The sequence below is a fragment of the Chenopodium quinoa genome, unplaced genomic scaffold, assembly GCF_001683475.1.
Source record: "Chenopodium quinoa cultivar QQ74 unplaced genomic scaffold, ASM168347v1, whole genome shotgun sequence".
In the NCBI taxonomy this organism is placed as follows: domain Eukaryota; kingdom Viridiplantae; phylum Streptophyta; class Magnoliopsida; order Caryophyllales; family Amaranthaceae; genus Chenopodium; species Chenopodium quinoa.
Genome location: NW_018744367.1, coordinates 6,369,372 through 6,385,703, shown reverse-complemented (window position 1 = coordinate 6,385,703; position 16,332 = coordinate 6,369,372). Strand labels below are relative to the sequence as shown.

Here is a 16,332-nt window from a genome sequence, read left to right as displayed (position 1 = left end):
AGCTTATTTAATAGTCAATAAGCCAATGTTAGTTAAATAAGCAAATTTTATGCTAATAAGCAATTTACCAAACGTGATGTGACACTTGACAAAAAATTACAATTGTGTTGATGTTTCATGATCTATATAATCGCACAACTTTATATTCCGTATATAATTAAGAAAAAATATCTTGAATTTAGTCAACGGTCTTTTTCCTTGTGAAATTTATTATGTAGAAAAAGTGTCCATCATCTAGAACTACAGAGATTAAGAGTTGACTCACAGTCGAGTAAACCAACATTGGTGTTTTTATCACAAAGATAATCCATTAATCTACATCAACCTGTCAAGGTCCCCGTACATTTTAATCCAACGAGTACATCCTTCCGCCCCATAAGATAGTGCTAATTTTCATTTGCACTTTCTTCCAGTCATACTTTGGTTATTAATATATTTAATTTTGCAATAATAAAAATTTATAAAATGTTAATATTATGAAACTACACCATGAGTCAAATCTAACAATATGTCACTAATTGTTTTTAGCATATACAACATATTTAATAAGAAATGTTTATCAAACCTTTTAACATTTGAATCAAAAAATAAAAATGAGCACTATAATATGAAACAAAGAGTAATAATTTTATACGGAGTACTTTGTACATTCAAGTGGTCATTTTCATATGCTGATGTCAAATGTCATAGTCAATTTCTGTATTGCCCACCATTCTAGCATTAGATGCAGCCTATGCATAAGCATCTCAGATAGATTAACAATCAAATTTGATGTGCTGCTGAAATTTTGGGTTTCAGTTGAAACTCCTGCATACCAATATTGATTGTGTGATATCGCAAACAGGAACACCTTGTACTTTCATGTTGTACTCTGTATTACCTTAAATTATCGTCAAACACTAGTTTCGGTTGAACTCCTACATACCAATACTGATTGTCTGAGATCACAAACAGGAACACCTTGTAATTTCATGTTGTACTCTGTATTACCTTAAATTATCGTCAAACACTTCTAACCTAAGTGTACAAGAATTCTTTGCTGAACCAAATGTGCCAACTAAAGGCAAAATGCCTCTACTCTAACACATAGAAAATTTACTGTGCATCACAAACATATACAAATGGTACATCATGTTCATAGCCTTGCAATATATTTCTCTACCGTCTGGTTCTAGCAATAAAGAACCAATTTGCCACTCACAGTACACTCAGTAATTTCAGTAGCTGATTTGCTGAAACAGCAAAGCTCCCTACGCATTGGAGTCATTATCAGGTTCATCATCCTTCATGTATTTCTCTTGTACTGCTGCTACTGTGGAATACTTTGTTAAGTAAAACTAAACAGCATGAAAGTATTTGATGATTCGCAGAAACCTTGGAGGCATCACCGCCACATATTTGTGATGCATCAACAAAAGGGGATAAAAACATAATCCCTTCTTATAAAAATGCAAATGTAGATGATGATGCCAACAGCAATGACGAAGACAAACACAATAATGTTTATGATGACACATTATAAAAGAGCCCTTCGAAAACAACTGCCTCATTTAGTCACCACAGACTTTCTCAGCACTACATATCTAATTCCTAGGAGTATCAAAAAAGTTTGACAAACATACTACTTTCTGTTTGAGTGGTAATAAGAGAGAGAAAAATAAAGTTGCATGTGATGAGGAGAGAGATAGAAATGACAAAAAAGGAAAGAAAACATTTGTTGTAAATAATTTGTAGTATTCATTTACGATAAATGTTGCAAATAAATTGAAACGGAGGTAGTACTATATTTATATATAGGAATAGGATCATGTGAAAACAAGTGTTATGCTGAAAATTGAAAATGTAGTCTATACAGGGGTATTGTATACAATTAAGACATTGATAGTTTAGAGAGGGGTGCTGTATACAACAATAGAAGTATAGAAAGTCTTAAAGGGATACCGTTGATACTTATACTGGTATTGTATATGATTAAAGGGATATTATAAGTAATTATTGTCAATCTGTTGGTGTCTGTGTTCTTGCCTGATTACTACCTAGATCATGCCACTCTACCTTGTCAAATTCCTAGTTATCAAATATAATCACAAGATTGGGTTGCAAGAATTGTTTAAAATTCTTAGTTTTTAGCATTGTATGTTGTTTCATCAGCCTCTCAATCAAGAACACAATTTTCCTCAATGAATCTGGGTAATCTAAGTTGAATAATACAATGTAACTTCCAATTTAGAAAACAAGAGCTCAAGCAATTACATATATACTAGCTGGATGACATTAATTCAAGAATTCTGAACTGATGCTTATCAATTGAAGAGAATACAAACTTTTTTAATAAGAAATTCATCACGGAATCAATAACAAAAGCATCAGAAATGTAGGTGACCAAATATGGGGGGATTTGAGGATGGATTGAAGAGAGAATGAGACGTGAGTAATAAATTAAGGAATGTAAAAGGCTAATTTGGGTAAGAGTTTTGTGATTTGGGAGAGAAGATAGAAAATAGAGGGGAGAGGAGAGAGAGCCAGAGAGCTGACACCATTGATGAACACTAAAGGGAGCAAATTCGATAAACAGAAGTTATTAAGTAAAAGGTGATAAATAGCAGAGGAGCAAATGAAAGAGAAATGTGATAGATTCAGGCCAAGCACAACCAAATTGAGCAGTAATATAGAGAAGAAAGATTGAGGCTTTAATTACTAAATCAACGGTTTACAGAATCGATAGGTTTAGCCTATCAAGCTCTATAGTGATTTGAGGTCACAACTCTCCAAACAGTGACTTGAGGTCACAACTCTCAAGGATTCACTCCCAAATTCTGCCTACCTTTTTCTTTCCCCCCTCTCTCTATCTATACTAGGGCTAAAGCCTATTAACCAAATAGTACTAGACTACCCCTATTGCCTCTCAGGATAGTTTATTACAAGAAAGTAGTTGGCATGAAAGGGGACCAAATGAAATGTAAAAGGGAAACAATAATGAGGGATTAGACGGTGTAGATCTTCTGTTTTAAGTTTTCACCATATACCTTGTTTTCAGCGGATCCCTTCCATATGTATATATATAGATGTGAAACGGGAACCAAAGAAATGATAACAAGGGATATTTGACAAACTGTAATTTCCACAAATAATTAGTAATTTATAACAAAGATACCAGGAAGGGGTAAAAAAGGATATCTGTAATAATCCCAATCAACTTGGCGAACTGCAAGTTTGCTGAACTCCACTGCACTTCCATCTATACCAGCAAAGATGTACCCATTGGTCTTGTCGATCAATTTCACAAGGTTTCCAACACTTTCCTTGTCCTGAAGAAGTCAGAAGCAGTGAAAACATATCATATACTGAAGCAAAATACAGCAATGAATCCAAGAAGCATATGGAAATGACAGCATGCCTGTATGTCCAAAGTTGTGAAATTCACAAGGCTAAATTCTTCAACAACCTCACATAGTTCCTTTGTGAGCTTCCTGCAGTATGTTTGCAAATAGGTAGTTAGGAATTTGAGGGGAAAAAAAGGTCTGCTTTACCAGACAAGGACAAAGTTCTAGCTATTCTTTGTACCTTCATTATTAAACAAGGATCTTATATTTTTCATGAGATAAGAGAAGAATATAATAACAGCTGAAAAAGGATAACAAACCACCAGGACAAACAGTCCAATAGGAAAAACAAAAAAATTACAGATTTACCCAATATCTTTGATGCATTTCAAATAAGTAACTCTTAAATCCCCCCACCCCCACCCGCCACCTTCCTCCATAATGACACTAAATAATTGGCTTTGTCCCACAGCAGCTCATGAACAAAACACAAGGATTTTTTGTTTCAACTACACAGCATTAATTGCCAAAAAAGCATTCTGCCACAGCAACTGATGTGGATTCTAACCCCTTGTTTAGTCAAGATTTTAGAAAACCCACAATCTTGAAATAAAGATCCAATCTTGAAGGATTTCTTTAAGATTGAATAAAACGAACCGATATTTCTTCTCACAAGATCAATCCTGAAACTTATGATTCGAATTCCCAAATTAATTAACCCACTCCTGGACGCTAATTATTTTGAGATTAAACTCTTAGCCTACTCCTAGACACTAAGTGTTTAATGTTCTAATCTTCAACCAACTCCTTGAATTGAAAACTAGCAAAACGTTTAAGCAAAAAGCTAAGCAATGAATTTTTATTCAACTGAATTTTTGTGTATTTGTTATATGTCCTACAAGGCCACGAAAATTCCCTAATTATAGACTAAAAACTAACTAATTCTAAGTCTAGTAGAACTAGGACAAGCCCCTAACCTTTAGCTCCAAGTAACCTAAATAGAATAGGAAAACTAGTTCTACTTAGATTAGGAAACTAGTAGTAAGACTAGTTTAACTTAGTCTATAATTCCTAAAACAAATCCTAATCAACTAAGGAAACTTATTAAGCTAAAATAACAGAAATTAAAAGGAATCCTAAGTGCTTAAACCAAGAAAAACCTTTCAAGTGTAAGGTAAAAACTTGCAAGCAAAACTCTAGAAAAAAAACTAAGGATGGAAAATCATCCTTTTCGTGTCGCCGCCACCACACCACCTCACACGCCACCAATAGTGACACGCGCCACACCACTGTGTAGCTGGACTCAGTCTGGTGCCGGAGGACAGGCGCGTGGGCCCCATCTTGGCACGTGGCAACCGTAATCCTCGCCGGAAGTGAACTGCTCCATTTCTTCTTCTTTGCAATTCATGCTTCCTTCTTTCCCTATTGAGCTAGTGGACCTTTCCTTGTTTATTTCTTTGTTTGGGCAGCCCATAATGAAGCTATTTGGACCTTCTAAAAATGTCTTGGACCCTTCAAAATAATTAGCCTCTTGATTCACATCAGCAACTTTTCCTTTCCTTTACCAAACCCCATAAAATGACGGCCAATCTAGACTTTTTAAGGCAAAACCCAAGATTCTTCATGCAAACCAAAAAACTTCCTCCAAACGTAATTTGTCGCTTCACAAAGAAGAAGATGTGAACAAGCACTATTAGCTAGGCAAAGCATACAGGTGTGAAATAACCCCAGCCTACCCCTTTGGCACATGTCATTAGAGTAAATCCTACTCAATGTCATCGTCAACACAAAAGCCATCTTGCAAGTAAAGTTTCCTACTTGAAAGATTCTGAAATTAAGTAGGTCGACTCGAGCAACAAAGAAAAGATTTACAAGTAAAAGACTCAAATAATCCCTGTCCACACCCTAGAATCCCTCAACTGCAGTTGAAGACTCCAAAACTTGGCCGAAGAAGAGAACCCCTCTAACATAGTAATGATCTCCAAACATGTAAATCCTAGGAATTATCGCATAAACCCCAAACACAGGTGCATTTACGAAGTGAAGACAAATAGAATATTTTGAGAACAAATAAAAGTTCTCCTTTCAAAAATATCTTCCAGAGACATATGCGACATCCATCCCCTATCTTGTACCTCACTAAAGGGGAGAAAAAGTAAACACAAGAAATTGCACTGTTTTCTAAAGATCTTTGAGTGTGAAAGTAGATTAACATAACTTATTTATGGTTGATTGCAGGAGGATTGATTCTAAAGGAACTCAGATGGTATGAAACAATACAAGTTCCTCTTCCAGCAAAGAATCCCTGCTTACAGATTGAGAAAACTAGGAAATGAGGTTTACTAATTTGCTAAGTTTAAATTAACATCTTGTTTCCTTTCCAATCTTTATATTATGATACTAAAAGCTACCCAACTCCCACAACCAAAGTAAAACATAAGACGAGGGAAGACCTTGACTTGTTATAGGTCAATCTGGCCAGGTCTGAGGCGCAAAGACAAAGGAAAATGGTATTCTATAACCTTAAGTAAGCAGATGGGAATATGTAAGATAAAGATACCAACATTTCTTAACATGCAGGGTTATAGGTAGAATCATTGTTGGAAATAAGAATTGTTGGTATTCCTAGTCAAACAATATTTGTTTTAGACATCATAAATATTATGTCTTTCTCAGCTTCTCGGGTGATGGACATCATTGCAGTCTGGATCCATATGATATGCCTGAAAAAGTTCAATCAAATAGTAGTATGTCTTCAATAATGCTTGAGAAGGGAGTCTGAGCCACTTCATGACTGTTAAGTGTTACTTGTAATCACTATGTCATGTGGCCAGTATGACCCTTTCACAAATATAGCTACAGGAAGAGCTTGAGATACTAGATAGCAAAAATCCGCCTGGATATAATGGTACATTGAAGAACTTCTGATATATATAAAAGGGTCTATTTTCAATCATTTAGGAGCTATATATATTAAAAAGGGAGTGTTTTGGATCTGATTCGATGTCTCAGATAAACAACTTACTTTTGTAATACTTGAGCTTTGGTGACAAATACTTCCCTATTTTTTTTTTTTTTTTTTGGAAGAGGGGGGGGGGGGTGGAGACTGGAGACCTTGCCTTGTTTAACATATGGGATCTCTCTATTACAAGCTGCAAGGAAGCAAAAGAGGTCCACATATGAACATGATTACAAGGAGGATGGACGGAGATATTAGTTTTAAGGGGAAACTTAGAATCTAGGAGGACATACTTGCCCATGTTAGAAACATTAGCAATATGTAAGAAGAAGCTAAGATTACAACAAGAGGGATGGACGGGGATATGAAGCATTTCACTATGATCAAGGGTTGTATCATGGACTACCTTTAAGCACCCAACTATTAGTGTCGTCACAAAAGAGCCCAATACTATTCAGGTGGGTATCCAATAACATTGCTCTCTATTACAATGTGAGAGGTATCAATCAAAAACTAAATTTGAGTTAGAATATATAGTTAAAGTCAAAGAAACCTGAGCACCAAAAAACATCAACGGAACAAGGATGCATCAGGCTCAAGAATAAGTATACAGAAATGGCCTGTTAGTAGGTATTATTGTGGCTTGTTGATAGGTAGTACCGTTGCCTGTTGGTTAGTACTCCCTCCGTCCCTATATTTTTACCCCATTGCAAAAATTTGGGTCAAACATTCAAATATTTTAACACAAAATACCATTAATCTATAAGAAATAATATAGTCATGTGGGATCTTGTTGGATTCATCTCATTGTACATTTAATTAAGACTCCCTCCGTATTTTATTACTTGCTCCATTTCTCCAGACACGGAGTTTTAACAAGAATAATAGAAAGTATAATTTCATGATGAAAGTCGAATTGGTTGAAGATTAATAAAAAATCTAAAAAAAAAAAAGTATAAGTAAAAATATGATATAAGGAGACCACTAGTAGGGAGAAAAATAGTAAAATATTGTTAAAAGATTCCAAAAATGGAAATGGAGTAAGTAATAACATACGGCCGCAAAAGAAAAGTGGAGCAAGTAATAAAATACAGAGGGAGTATCTCATTTTCATAATTTTTATAAGATAAAATGTTTTAGGATGCGTCTTGGAGACCGTTAAAAGTCAAATGGGGCAAAATATTAAGGACAAAAGGAGTAAAATCATGGTAAAAATGACTGTATAGAGAATTTATTTATATGTAATTTCAAAGGGCAAGCCTCATGCTAATGTCCATGGTAATTGAACTTCATCTTAAAACATGTGTTTCTTCATTGATTGCCATTATTAGTTTATATGTGGTATAACTGGTATTGAGTGTTGATGAAAATCATTGAAGAAACGCAAATGTTTGTGGGTGCACAAGCTCTACAATGGTCACTAGAGGTGGCAATTGAGTCATTTGGATCGGGTTTGGGTTGGATTAATTCAGGTCGGGTCATTTTTTTGTACGACTCATTCTGGTCAATTCTAGGTGTATCAATATGCTTATTTTAATTATCTAATCATTATTAGAAACATTGATTATCAAGTCAGATCAAGTATGAGCCAGGACTCGGGTCGGGTATTTCAGGTAATAGGGGATGGCTATATATTGTCAGGTTTAACGATGTGGTCACAAACATGGGGTTAATGGTCACTTGGTCACTAACATGAGACTTCTCTTACAAATTTACATAGGTTACTTAAAATTTTAAAAAGCATGTCAGATTGGAGTGAAATTGATCAACAATTAAAGTAAATTGAGTAAAAGCATAAAGCAAATTCTAGCCATATGGGTGTGTAGCAAAAAGAAATAAAAATTTTAGACCTCCCTAATAATTTGGAGATTGCACATTGGTCTCACTATGATTTTCTTGCATTGACAAATATTTATAAACAAATTAAATACAATTTTTTAAAAATTTTTGTTTTAAAAAAGTCCAAAAAAAATCAACACCACTTTCTAAGCAAAAAAAAAAAAAAAAAAAAAAAATTCCTCTGTTTCTCAATTGATGCATCCTTTGTATATGGCACACAAACCAATAAATGGGAGAGAGTGGAGTAATTGACAAAATTGTCCATGTGCTAACCTTTAAGGGCTCTAAGTATTAAAGGTAGAGTATGGTCTCCACCTAAAGTTGAGGGTAAATTAGTAATTTTGCAAATATAATTTACTAAAAAAGAGAATTGATGCATCTATTATGAAACATCCCAAAAAGTAATAAGATGCATCAATTGAGACACGGAGGAAGTATAAAGTAAAAGATAAGTTAAAAAAAGCACCTTGATCACATTTCTAAAGTGTTTGGTCACTTTGACAATGAAAATTCACAAAGGATAGCTTAAGTGCACCTGTATTTGGCAGCACGAGGATCTTGATCAAGGCAATACTGCAAATATGATAAATCTTGTGCATCAGTGTAGAAATCCAGGTTAAAAGCTGCAATAAGGCAAAAGGCAAGTAAGAAACAAGCAAATTCTAACAGTAAGTTAGCCAATTATAAGAGTAGAGTCCCAAGAAATACCTAATTTCCCGTAGCTTTCAATAAGATCAATTTTAGAGAAAACATTTACATGAGGAAGTTCCATATGAAGCATGGTTGATAATGATAGCAGTAATGCACTGATATACTTCCCTGCATCACTGCAGAGATGGGCATCAACCAAATGCACAGCAGTCAGCTGCATAAGATTTACGAAAAGTAAGCTTCTTATAATCAACCAAAAAGAAAAGAAGAGAGAGTAAACTTTAAGGAAGCTAGTAGTGTACCCTAAGATTCAATTTCTTCACTAATTTCAATATAACACTCTTTGCACTTGAATGCAGGAAAAATAGCTCAACTTGGCCAGGAAAATCAAAGAGCAGATAGTGATCTGCAAGGTAATAATAAACATTATAAGCACTAAAGCAATTGCTAATGTCAATATACAGATAGATGTGGAAAAAAGAAAAACCTTGACAACGCAAATAGAAAGGTAAAGTATAAAACCTTTAAGAAGTGGCTTCAATTTGGACTCCAGCCAATCAACATTCTTCTCCAAGTAATCCATACAATACACTAGACCTACAAAATGAATGGAACTGCTGATGAAGACAACTTTAAAAAAAAAAAAAAAAAAAAGAACTTCAAAATATTTATACAGGTCAACGACTTTACATATTAGATACTAAGCACATTCAAGAAAGGGATTAAAATCTGAAGTATATGTCATGGGAAGTCATTTCTCTCAAGCAATTTTTAGAAAAAATCTTAACAAGTTTGGTTCATACCATGTTTTGTGGGAAAATCTATTTTCCTTAAATTTCCTCTTCTCCATTTTAGCTTTTCTCAACAAACTATCCAGGCTAACAATTCCAATGAAACTCCACTTCCTACATTAAAATGTTGTCATTTGGCAAACAAACAAGCACTAAGATTCAACAATTAAAAAAAAGGAATAAAGGGAGGGAGCATATGTCAAATGGCAGCATCCATGCATAAAAAGCAAAAATGCGCACTAAGGCGATAGGGTTCCTATTGAGCCTGACCAATACGCCTCATTGAAGTGTGCCTCAGGTGCACCTCAGGGGTGTTTTGTGTGCCTTCATGGCACCACAGGTGTGCACCTCGGGTGTGCCTCAAGTGCACCTCTTTGAATGCACTTCGCCTATCTCAAAAAAGCCTCTTCTAATGCACTTTGCCTAGCTCAAAAAAGTAATGTACCCCTTTCACCTAGTGCCTCAGAAGTAATGTAGCCCTTTCACCTAGTGCCTCAGAGCCAAGGCGCTTTTTTATACAGTCAGTAATATATTGAATATCCACAAGAAAAGTCTTTGAGTTCAACTTATAACATCTTGCGATGGTTAACCTTCTCTCCCTTACAAGAAAAGACCCTGTTGTAAACCTTCATAGCTCTAGACACAAGGCCTCAAAATGTCAATATCCTTGATCTCAAGAAAGCTTTCTCCTTCTCTTCCTAACAAGAAAAGACCCTATTGTAAACCTTCATAGCTCTAGACACAATGCCTCAAATTGTCAATATCCTTGATCTTCCTTCTTTAAGAAAGCTTGGGTCTTGGAAAGTAGAAATAGTTTAAGTATAGTTAAACGAAAATTTTCAACCACAAACATAAACCCTGGAGGAACTCTGAGAATTATGCCCTTAACTTTAGAACTTAGCTTTAAAAACGCTCAAGGCATAAGAAGACCACATAGCCATGAGGCCCAAGAGGCATAGTGCAAATTGGAGCTGTGAGCAACAAGCACATGAGCTGCACAACTTTAAAATTAATAATTCTTACAATATACTTTAATGTGACAAGATCTCAGTAAGAGAAAAAGTCAGGCATATTTGATACAGATTATATGAAAGTTATGTAAAAGAATACAGAAAAAAAAAAAACAAAAAAACAAAAAAAAACAAAAGGAAAAAAAGAATAGAGAAATAAATAACAGCTATGCAAAAGAATAAAGATATGGCAACCAAGACCCACCAACAGAGAGCAAGATGAAGCACTTCAGCTAGTGAAACCGCATATCAGCAAAAAAAAAAAAAAAAAAAAAGAAGGGAAATTAGTCAGTGTACCCCTGAGGTTTTAAAAATTGCACTGTATACCCCTGAAAACTTTATAATGCACTAGGGGTGAGCAAAGACCTAGGGTACCCAGTACCGGACCCAGAACCGGTTCAGACCCGGAACTGGTCTCACCGGTTCCGGGACCGGGTCCGAAAATTCGGACCCGGTTGGAACCGGTTCCAAAACCGGGTCCTGGAAATTTGGACCCGATACCCGGTGAGTACCCGGTTGTTTAATGTGTTTAATTTTTTTCTTTTCTTTTTTTTTAAAAAAGTTCTTAATTTCTTAAGTTATTTCCCTCTAACCCTTTTCCTCCACTCTAACCTCTTCTGCCACTCTCTTTCTCTCTCCTCCCTTTTCTCTTCCTCCAAATCTATCACATTGCCGTTAACCTCTTCCGTCGCCAATTTCTCTCTCCTATCCTCACCGTCAAACTACTTCACCATCTCCTCCACGCCATCAATCTGATTTCTCCATAAAAGAGGCTTCTAAGCTTTTAACGAAGATGAATCACGCTTTCCTCTCGATTTTCCTATTTTATGTCTCTTCTCTAACTCTTTATATAGTCGATTAATTTTTTAATTTTGATTAACAACAGTAGTCAGATTCTAGGGTTTATGTTTTCGAATTGAAATCATCATGAAACAATTGATTTGTTGTAATTGCTGGGAATTTTCGAATCAAGGTAAGTTGTTCTAATCCTGTAGTTTCGAACTAGGATGTTTACTTATTTGGGATTTTTTCTATCATAATCTAAATAATTTCATTAGTTTTTGTTTTCCTTGAATTTAGAAGTGCTTTGGATGCTGAATCTGAGAGAATTGTGCAGGAAGCATTAGATAGAATAATGACTAACATTTTTAAGGAAGGTAATGCTGCAATTTGATTGTTATACACTAATGTTTTTGATAGATTAATCCCTCTAATATTTTGCAAGCAAGGCCAATGAGGGTGGTGGTGGATTGGTGGGTGTTGGTAGTGGACTGGTGGTAGTGTTTAATTTATTAAACATCCCCACTTTCTTTTTCTTATTCTTAATAATATCTTTAATCTAAGGATGAAGATTGAAGATCCGGGTACCCGGTCTTGGAACCGGTTCCGGGACCAGTTCCGAAATTCCTTGACCCGCTTCAACCGGTTCCGGGACCAGGTCCAAGATCTGGATACCTGGTACAACCGGTTCCGGGACCCGATCCTATGAACTCAACCGGGTACCCGGTTCCGCTCACCCCTATAATGCACCGTGTACCTTTGAGGGTAACCAAATACCCTTAGTTAGATTGAGACCCCCTAAGCATCAAATTTTATTAAATTATTACAGTGTAATGCTACTATAATGCTAAACCATTTAATTATTAAGTAAACTTAATTAGTAAATCAAATTCTAACACCCAAAAGTTTAGGATTTAGAATGTTTGATGGAGTTCAAATTTTGATGTAATTTATGCTTTTAGGCGGTTTTACTCCATAAATATAAAGTACTAAAAGGGAGTCAGTGTGTGGGCATGATTTTAGTTTGATAAGTCAATGATATGTGCATTTGCTAGATGATAAGGGTATTTGGTGCATTTTTTTTACAAACCTTAGAGGTACACGGTGCATTTAAAAGTTTTCAGGGGTACACGGTGCATTTTTTAAAACCTCGATGGTACATGGAACAATTTCCAAAAAAACAAAAAAAGATAAAATTGATTCCTTAAACAAATATTCTCCAACGGTAACAAGAGAGAGGGCGTTGAATCTAAACAGAAGATATAGAGGGTAAAGAGACCACGAAAGACATTAAAAAATGGTTGACGAAGAAAAAATGTCTCACAATGGCCACCAAGGTGAAGGACAACAAGAATCACCTCTGTAGAAACTCTCTCTCTTAAACCAAACGATGAGGAAACACCCATATCAACACAAGATGTGATTCGTGAATTAGGGTCCATATTGTTGGGGATTTAGGGCAAAACCTAATCCCTCCATCCCTAAAAGATTGCCCCACATACCAAAAAATGATGTTTCTAACAGATTTCCCCATACTTAATTTGGTTAAATTTCCCACTTGCTCTCTCTATCTATCCCCTCATCAATATGTGTGCCAAACCATATGCACAAATGTTCTTTGTGATCTTCAAAAAAGAGAATTTTGGGTTTAGGGACGGAAGGAGTAATACAAAGTGGAAAAGGATGTACAAATCAGCAAGTATGGTGCAAATTGTTAGACAAATAATTAAATACGGAAAATGCAACATCATTCACGTGGAAAATCCACTCACTCAACCAATTATTGGAACCAACTCCATATTATTACTACTTCGAGCTACAATTCTCTCTTTGAAATACATCTAATTTTCGCAAAAAAATCTCCATCTTAGGACCACTTCCCAGTTTTTAAGCCAACAACTTATTCTCTCACAAGACACAACTGTCTTAAGACTGTTTTCCCACTTCCTAGGCTGAATCCACACCCCCTTATGTGGTAGCCAAGTTGGCATTACAACCCTTATTCTGAAGACCACATACAGTTTCAATTTTATTTCTGGTGTACATAAAACGATGACCAGAAAGTAACATCTAATCTAACAAGGAATTTCCCTGTATGGATATTCCTAGTTCTACTAGAGAACTAGGATAATATTGCAATAAAAATAAAAAAATAAATAAAAAAAACACTATTTTTTAATCCTACTCCAACAGTCCAACACTAATAAATACAAACTATTTAATTAAGAAATTTATGTTAGTTACTAATTAGTTATCCAGTGTATATATGACAAACTGTCAACAAAGTAGCCGAAAGTTGTCAAATGTGTTTCTTGCAGAATACTTTTACTAGCCTTGTACATAGCCACAAAAGACTACTCTTATGTGGCCTTGTACATGTACCACCAGCATGCTACATGTACCACCGAAAGTTGTCAATGCATGGTGATATGCTGCCAAGTGCTAATACCCAGCAGATCCACAAGGCCCATCTTTGCTTCAGCCCCAACTCTGCATTGTTAAATGCCTACAGAGCCAAAATTCCCTTCTTCAATTTAGATTGTTTTTCTTTCTCCGCTCACCCCTTTATTAATTAAAATAATCCAAGGTGCAAGGCGACTAATGCTTAATAAATCAACAAGCAACATGAAAAATAAAAGCAGTGATGGATCACCCTGCTTTAAGTCCATCATTAACCTACTCCGTAGAAATTAAAAATGATATCCATGTAGCTAGAACATTCCTAGCTCATTCGATACAAAATATTCAACATAGACTTCATAAAATATACCAGAAAATAGATCAAATAAGAAGGAAGCTGACCTCCATTGGGCCCCAGTGAATGCTCATTCATCACATCACTAAGTTTGACCAATTCCTCAATATTAACAGCACAGTCATAACTTAACCTCATGTTAAGAAAATCAATGACAACCAAAAGAATACAACAAAGATTACTTCCATAATAAAAGAAAATATAAATATTGAACGGTCATATATCAAAGAGGATACGGCAATGCATCATTTGCAGGGTCCAAATTGATTATAGCAACCTTCCTGCATTTGTAAACAGCAAAATTTCATTTTTATAAGCATCTAAGAACCAGAATGGCCATAGCCAAACAGTTGTCCAAAGCTCGTAAATAATAGACATAAACCAAGCTAATAACTCCAAAGAAAAGAAGAGAGAGCAAACTTGAAAAAAATGCAAATGATGGTAAAACATTAGGGCTAGGCCGATTGCCATACCAAAAGTTGTTAGGCACTAGACTAGTAGTAACATTTGATTGGGTAATATCAAATTGATCTATTATATGAGTGAAAATTGCCATTAAATTATGTAGATAGGAATAATGTTCGAAGATTTGATCATGAGGCTTCCACATGTGTCCCAACAACAAAGTAATGCAATGATGGTTTCATGATGCAACAGAAATAGAGATTGTCAAGCACCAATTGCAAGTACAAGTTGCAGTTCACATTATAACCCCAAGATGAAAATTTCAAATCTCACTGATTAAATAATGAGATAATGTACCTCTTCAAATTATAATACAATTCATATATAAATAATATTGTGAAGTATGATTGCTGATTTCATGCTTCATCCAATGTCACCAATTTCAATTCCAACTCAACAGAAGTATCAAATAGCTTAAGAAGAATCCGTAAACGCTAAACGGGCATAACCTTTCAAATTCATATGCCAGTACAACCTGAACCAGCCTCACCCCCATCCCGCCCAAGAGCGTAACTTAATTAACTAGTAGATTGAGTATTATAAGTACAAGATACTATAGCATTACAATATAGACAACAAAATTAGTAATTACAAGTACATACATAATCCTAGCTAAATCCCCTCATTAAACAAATAGTTCTCAAAATAAAGTTTGATTCTTCAAGTAACATTAGGCAAATTTCGACATACTTGGCATCATCATTCATGCAACATTTCTCAGTAATATCATATCAATATTCTTTTAAAAAAAAATTGCTACATAACAAATTTACAGAAGCAAAAAGAAGAAATGATACTCAAAATACACAAGATAATCGGGAAAAAAAATACATATTTGAATGATTATAAATTTGTTAACCCAATAAATGAGATTAACATAAGAACAAAAGAATAAGGAAGAGAAAAATGGGAATACCGTCCAATTTGAGGAAAAAATTGAGACATGCCATTGCAATAGGTAGTTTTTCCGGATCCTGGCGGTCCGATTACCAGTTGCCCGAATACCATGCTTATTGGTTATTGAATTATACCAATTACTTTGAAAAAAAAGAGGAGAATTGAAAGTGGTTAGTATGATAGAAGAGAAGAAAAGCGAAGCAGCAACAAAACCCTTTTAATGGAAGCCCGCCGAAATATGACTGAGAGAGAGAGATTGAGAAAACGGCAAAAAATGGGGCATTCCGAGAATCGAACTCTGGACCTCTCTACCCTCGTATAAGGAAGAGTGAGTAAATATTTGTATACAACTAGTATTTTTCTTATATTTTCACTTTATACCGCTACTATCTTTGTGCTTTTAATGTCGGCAAATTTTCTCATTTTAGAGAGCACCCCCATTTATCTCCTATATTAACAAATCAAAGGTATCTCATGGCATTGTTGCAAATAAGTCATGAAATCTGAATTAAAAAATAATAAAGGTTGTAAAAGCAAACTGCAAAAGTCTGCCACATGAGCTTTGATAAAAGTAATGTTTATTGTATAGGATTTGACGACGTTGGGTTAATTTAACCAAGGGTTAGAATATATACTTTCACTATTTCTCGATTCCCGTAAAAACACTAGAAAGGAGAGAGAAATCAAGAACCTCTACAGTGGCGGTGTGAAATATTAACATACAGATCAGATACCCAATATTAGAAATTGGCAACATAATCCATTAATCACCTGAAATACGGTAGAATGCAATTAAAGATTTCTTCAATTTCAATTCATGGCCATCTCCACATCCCTTAAAGTAATTCAAAGCACCATATAT

General features: G+C 35.1%; 1 protein-coding gene across 1 annotated transcript; it reads right to left on the bottom strand.

Moving 5' to 3' along the window:
• Positions 1 to 961: 961 nt before the first annotated feature.
• On the bottom strand, positions 962 to 15,883 carry LOC110696609 (GPN-loop GTPase 2-like). The gene is made up of 10 exons (XM_021873948.1): positions 15,490 to 15,883; positions 14,345 to 14,389; positions 14,156 to 14,235; positions 9,295 to 9,369; positions 9,075 to 9,178; positions 8,830 to 8,986; positions 8,657 to 8,744; positions 3,398 to 3,470; positions 3,178 to 3,308; positions 962 to 1,314 (listed from the first exon to the last, which is right to left on the bottom strand). Exons 1-10 carry the CDS (start codon positions 15,579 to 15,581, stop codon positions 1,251 to 1,253), a joined length of 909 nt encoding a protein of 302 aa, XP_021729640.1. The 5' UTR covers positions 15,582 to 15,883; the 3' UTR covers positions 962 to 1,250.
• Positions 15,884 to 16,332: the final 449 nt, after the last annotated feature.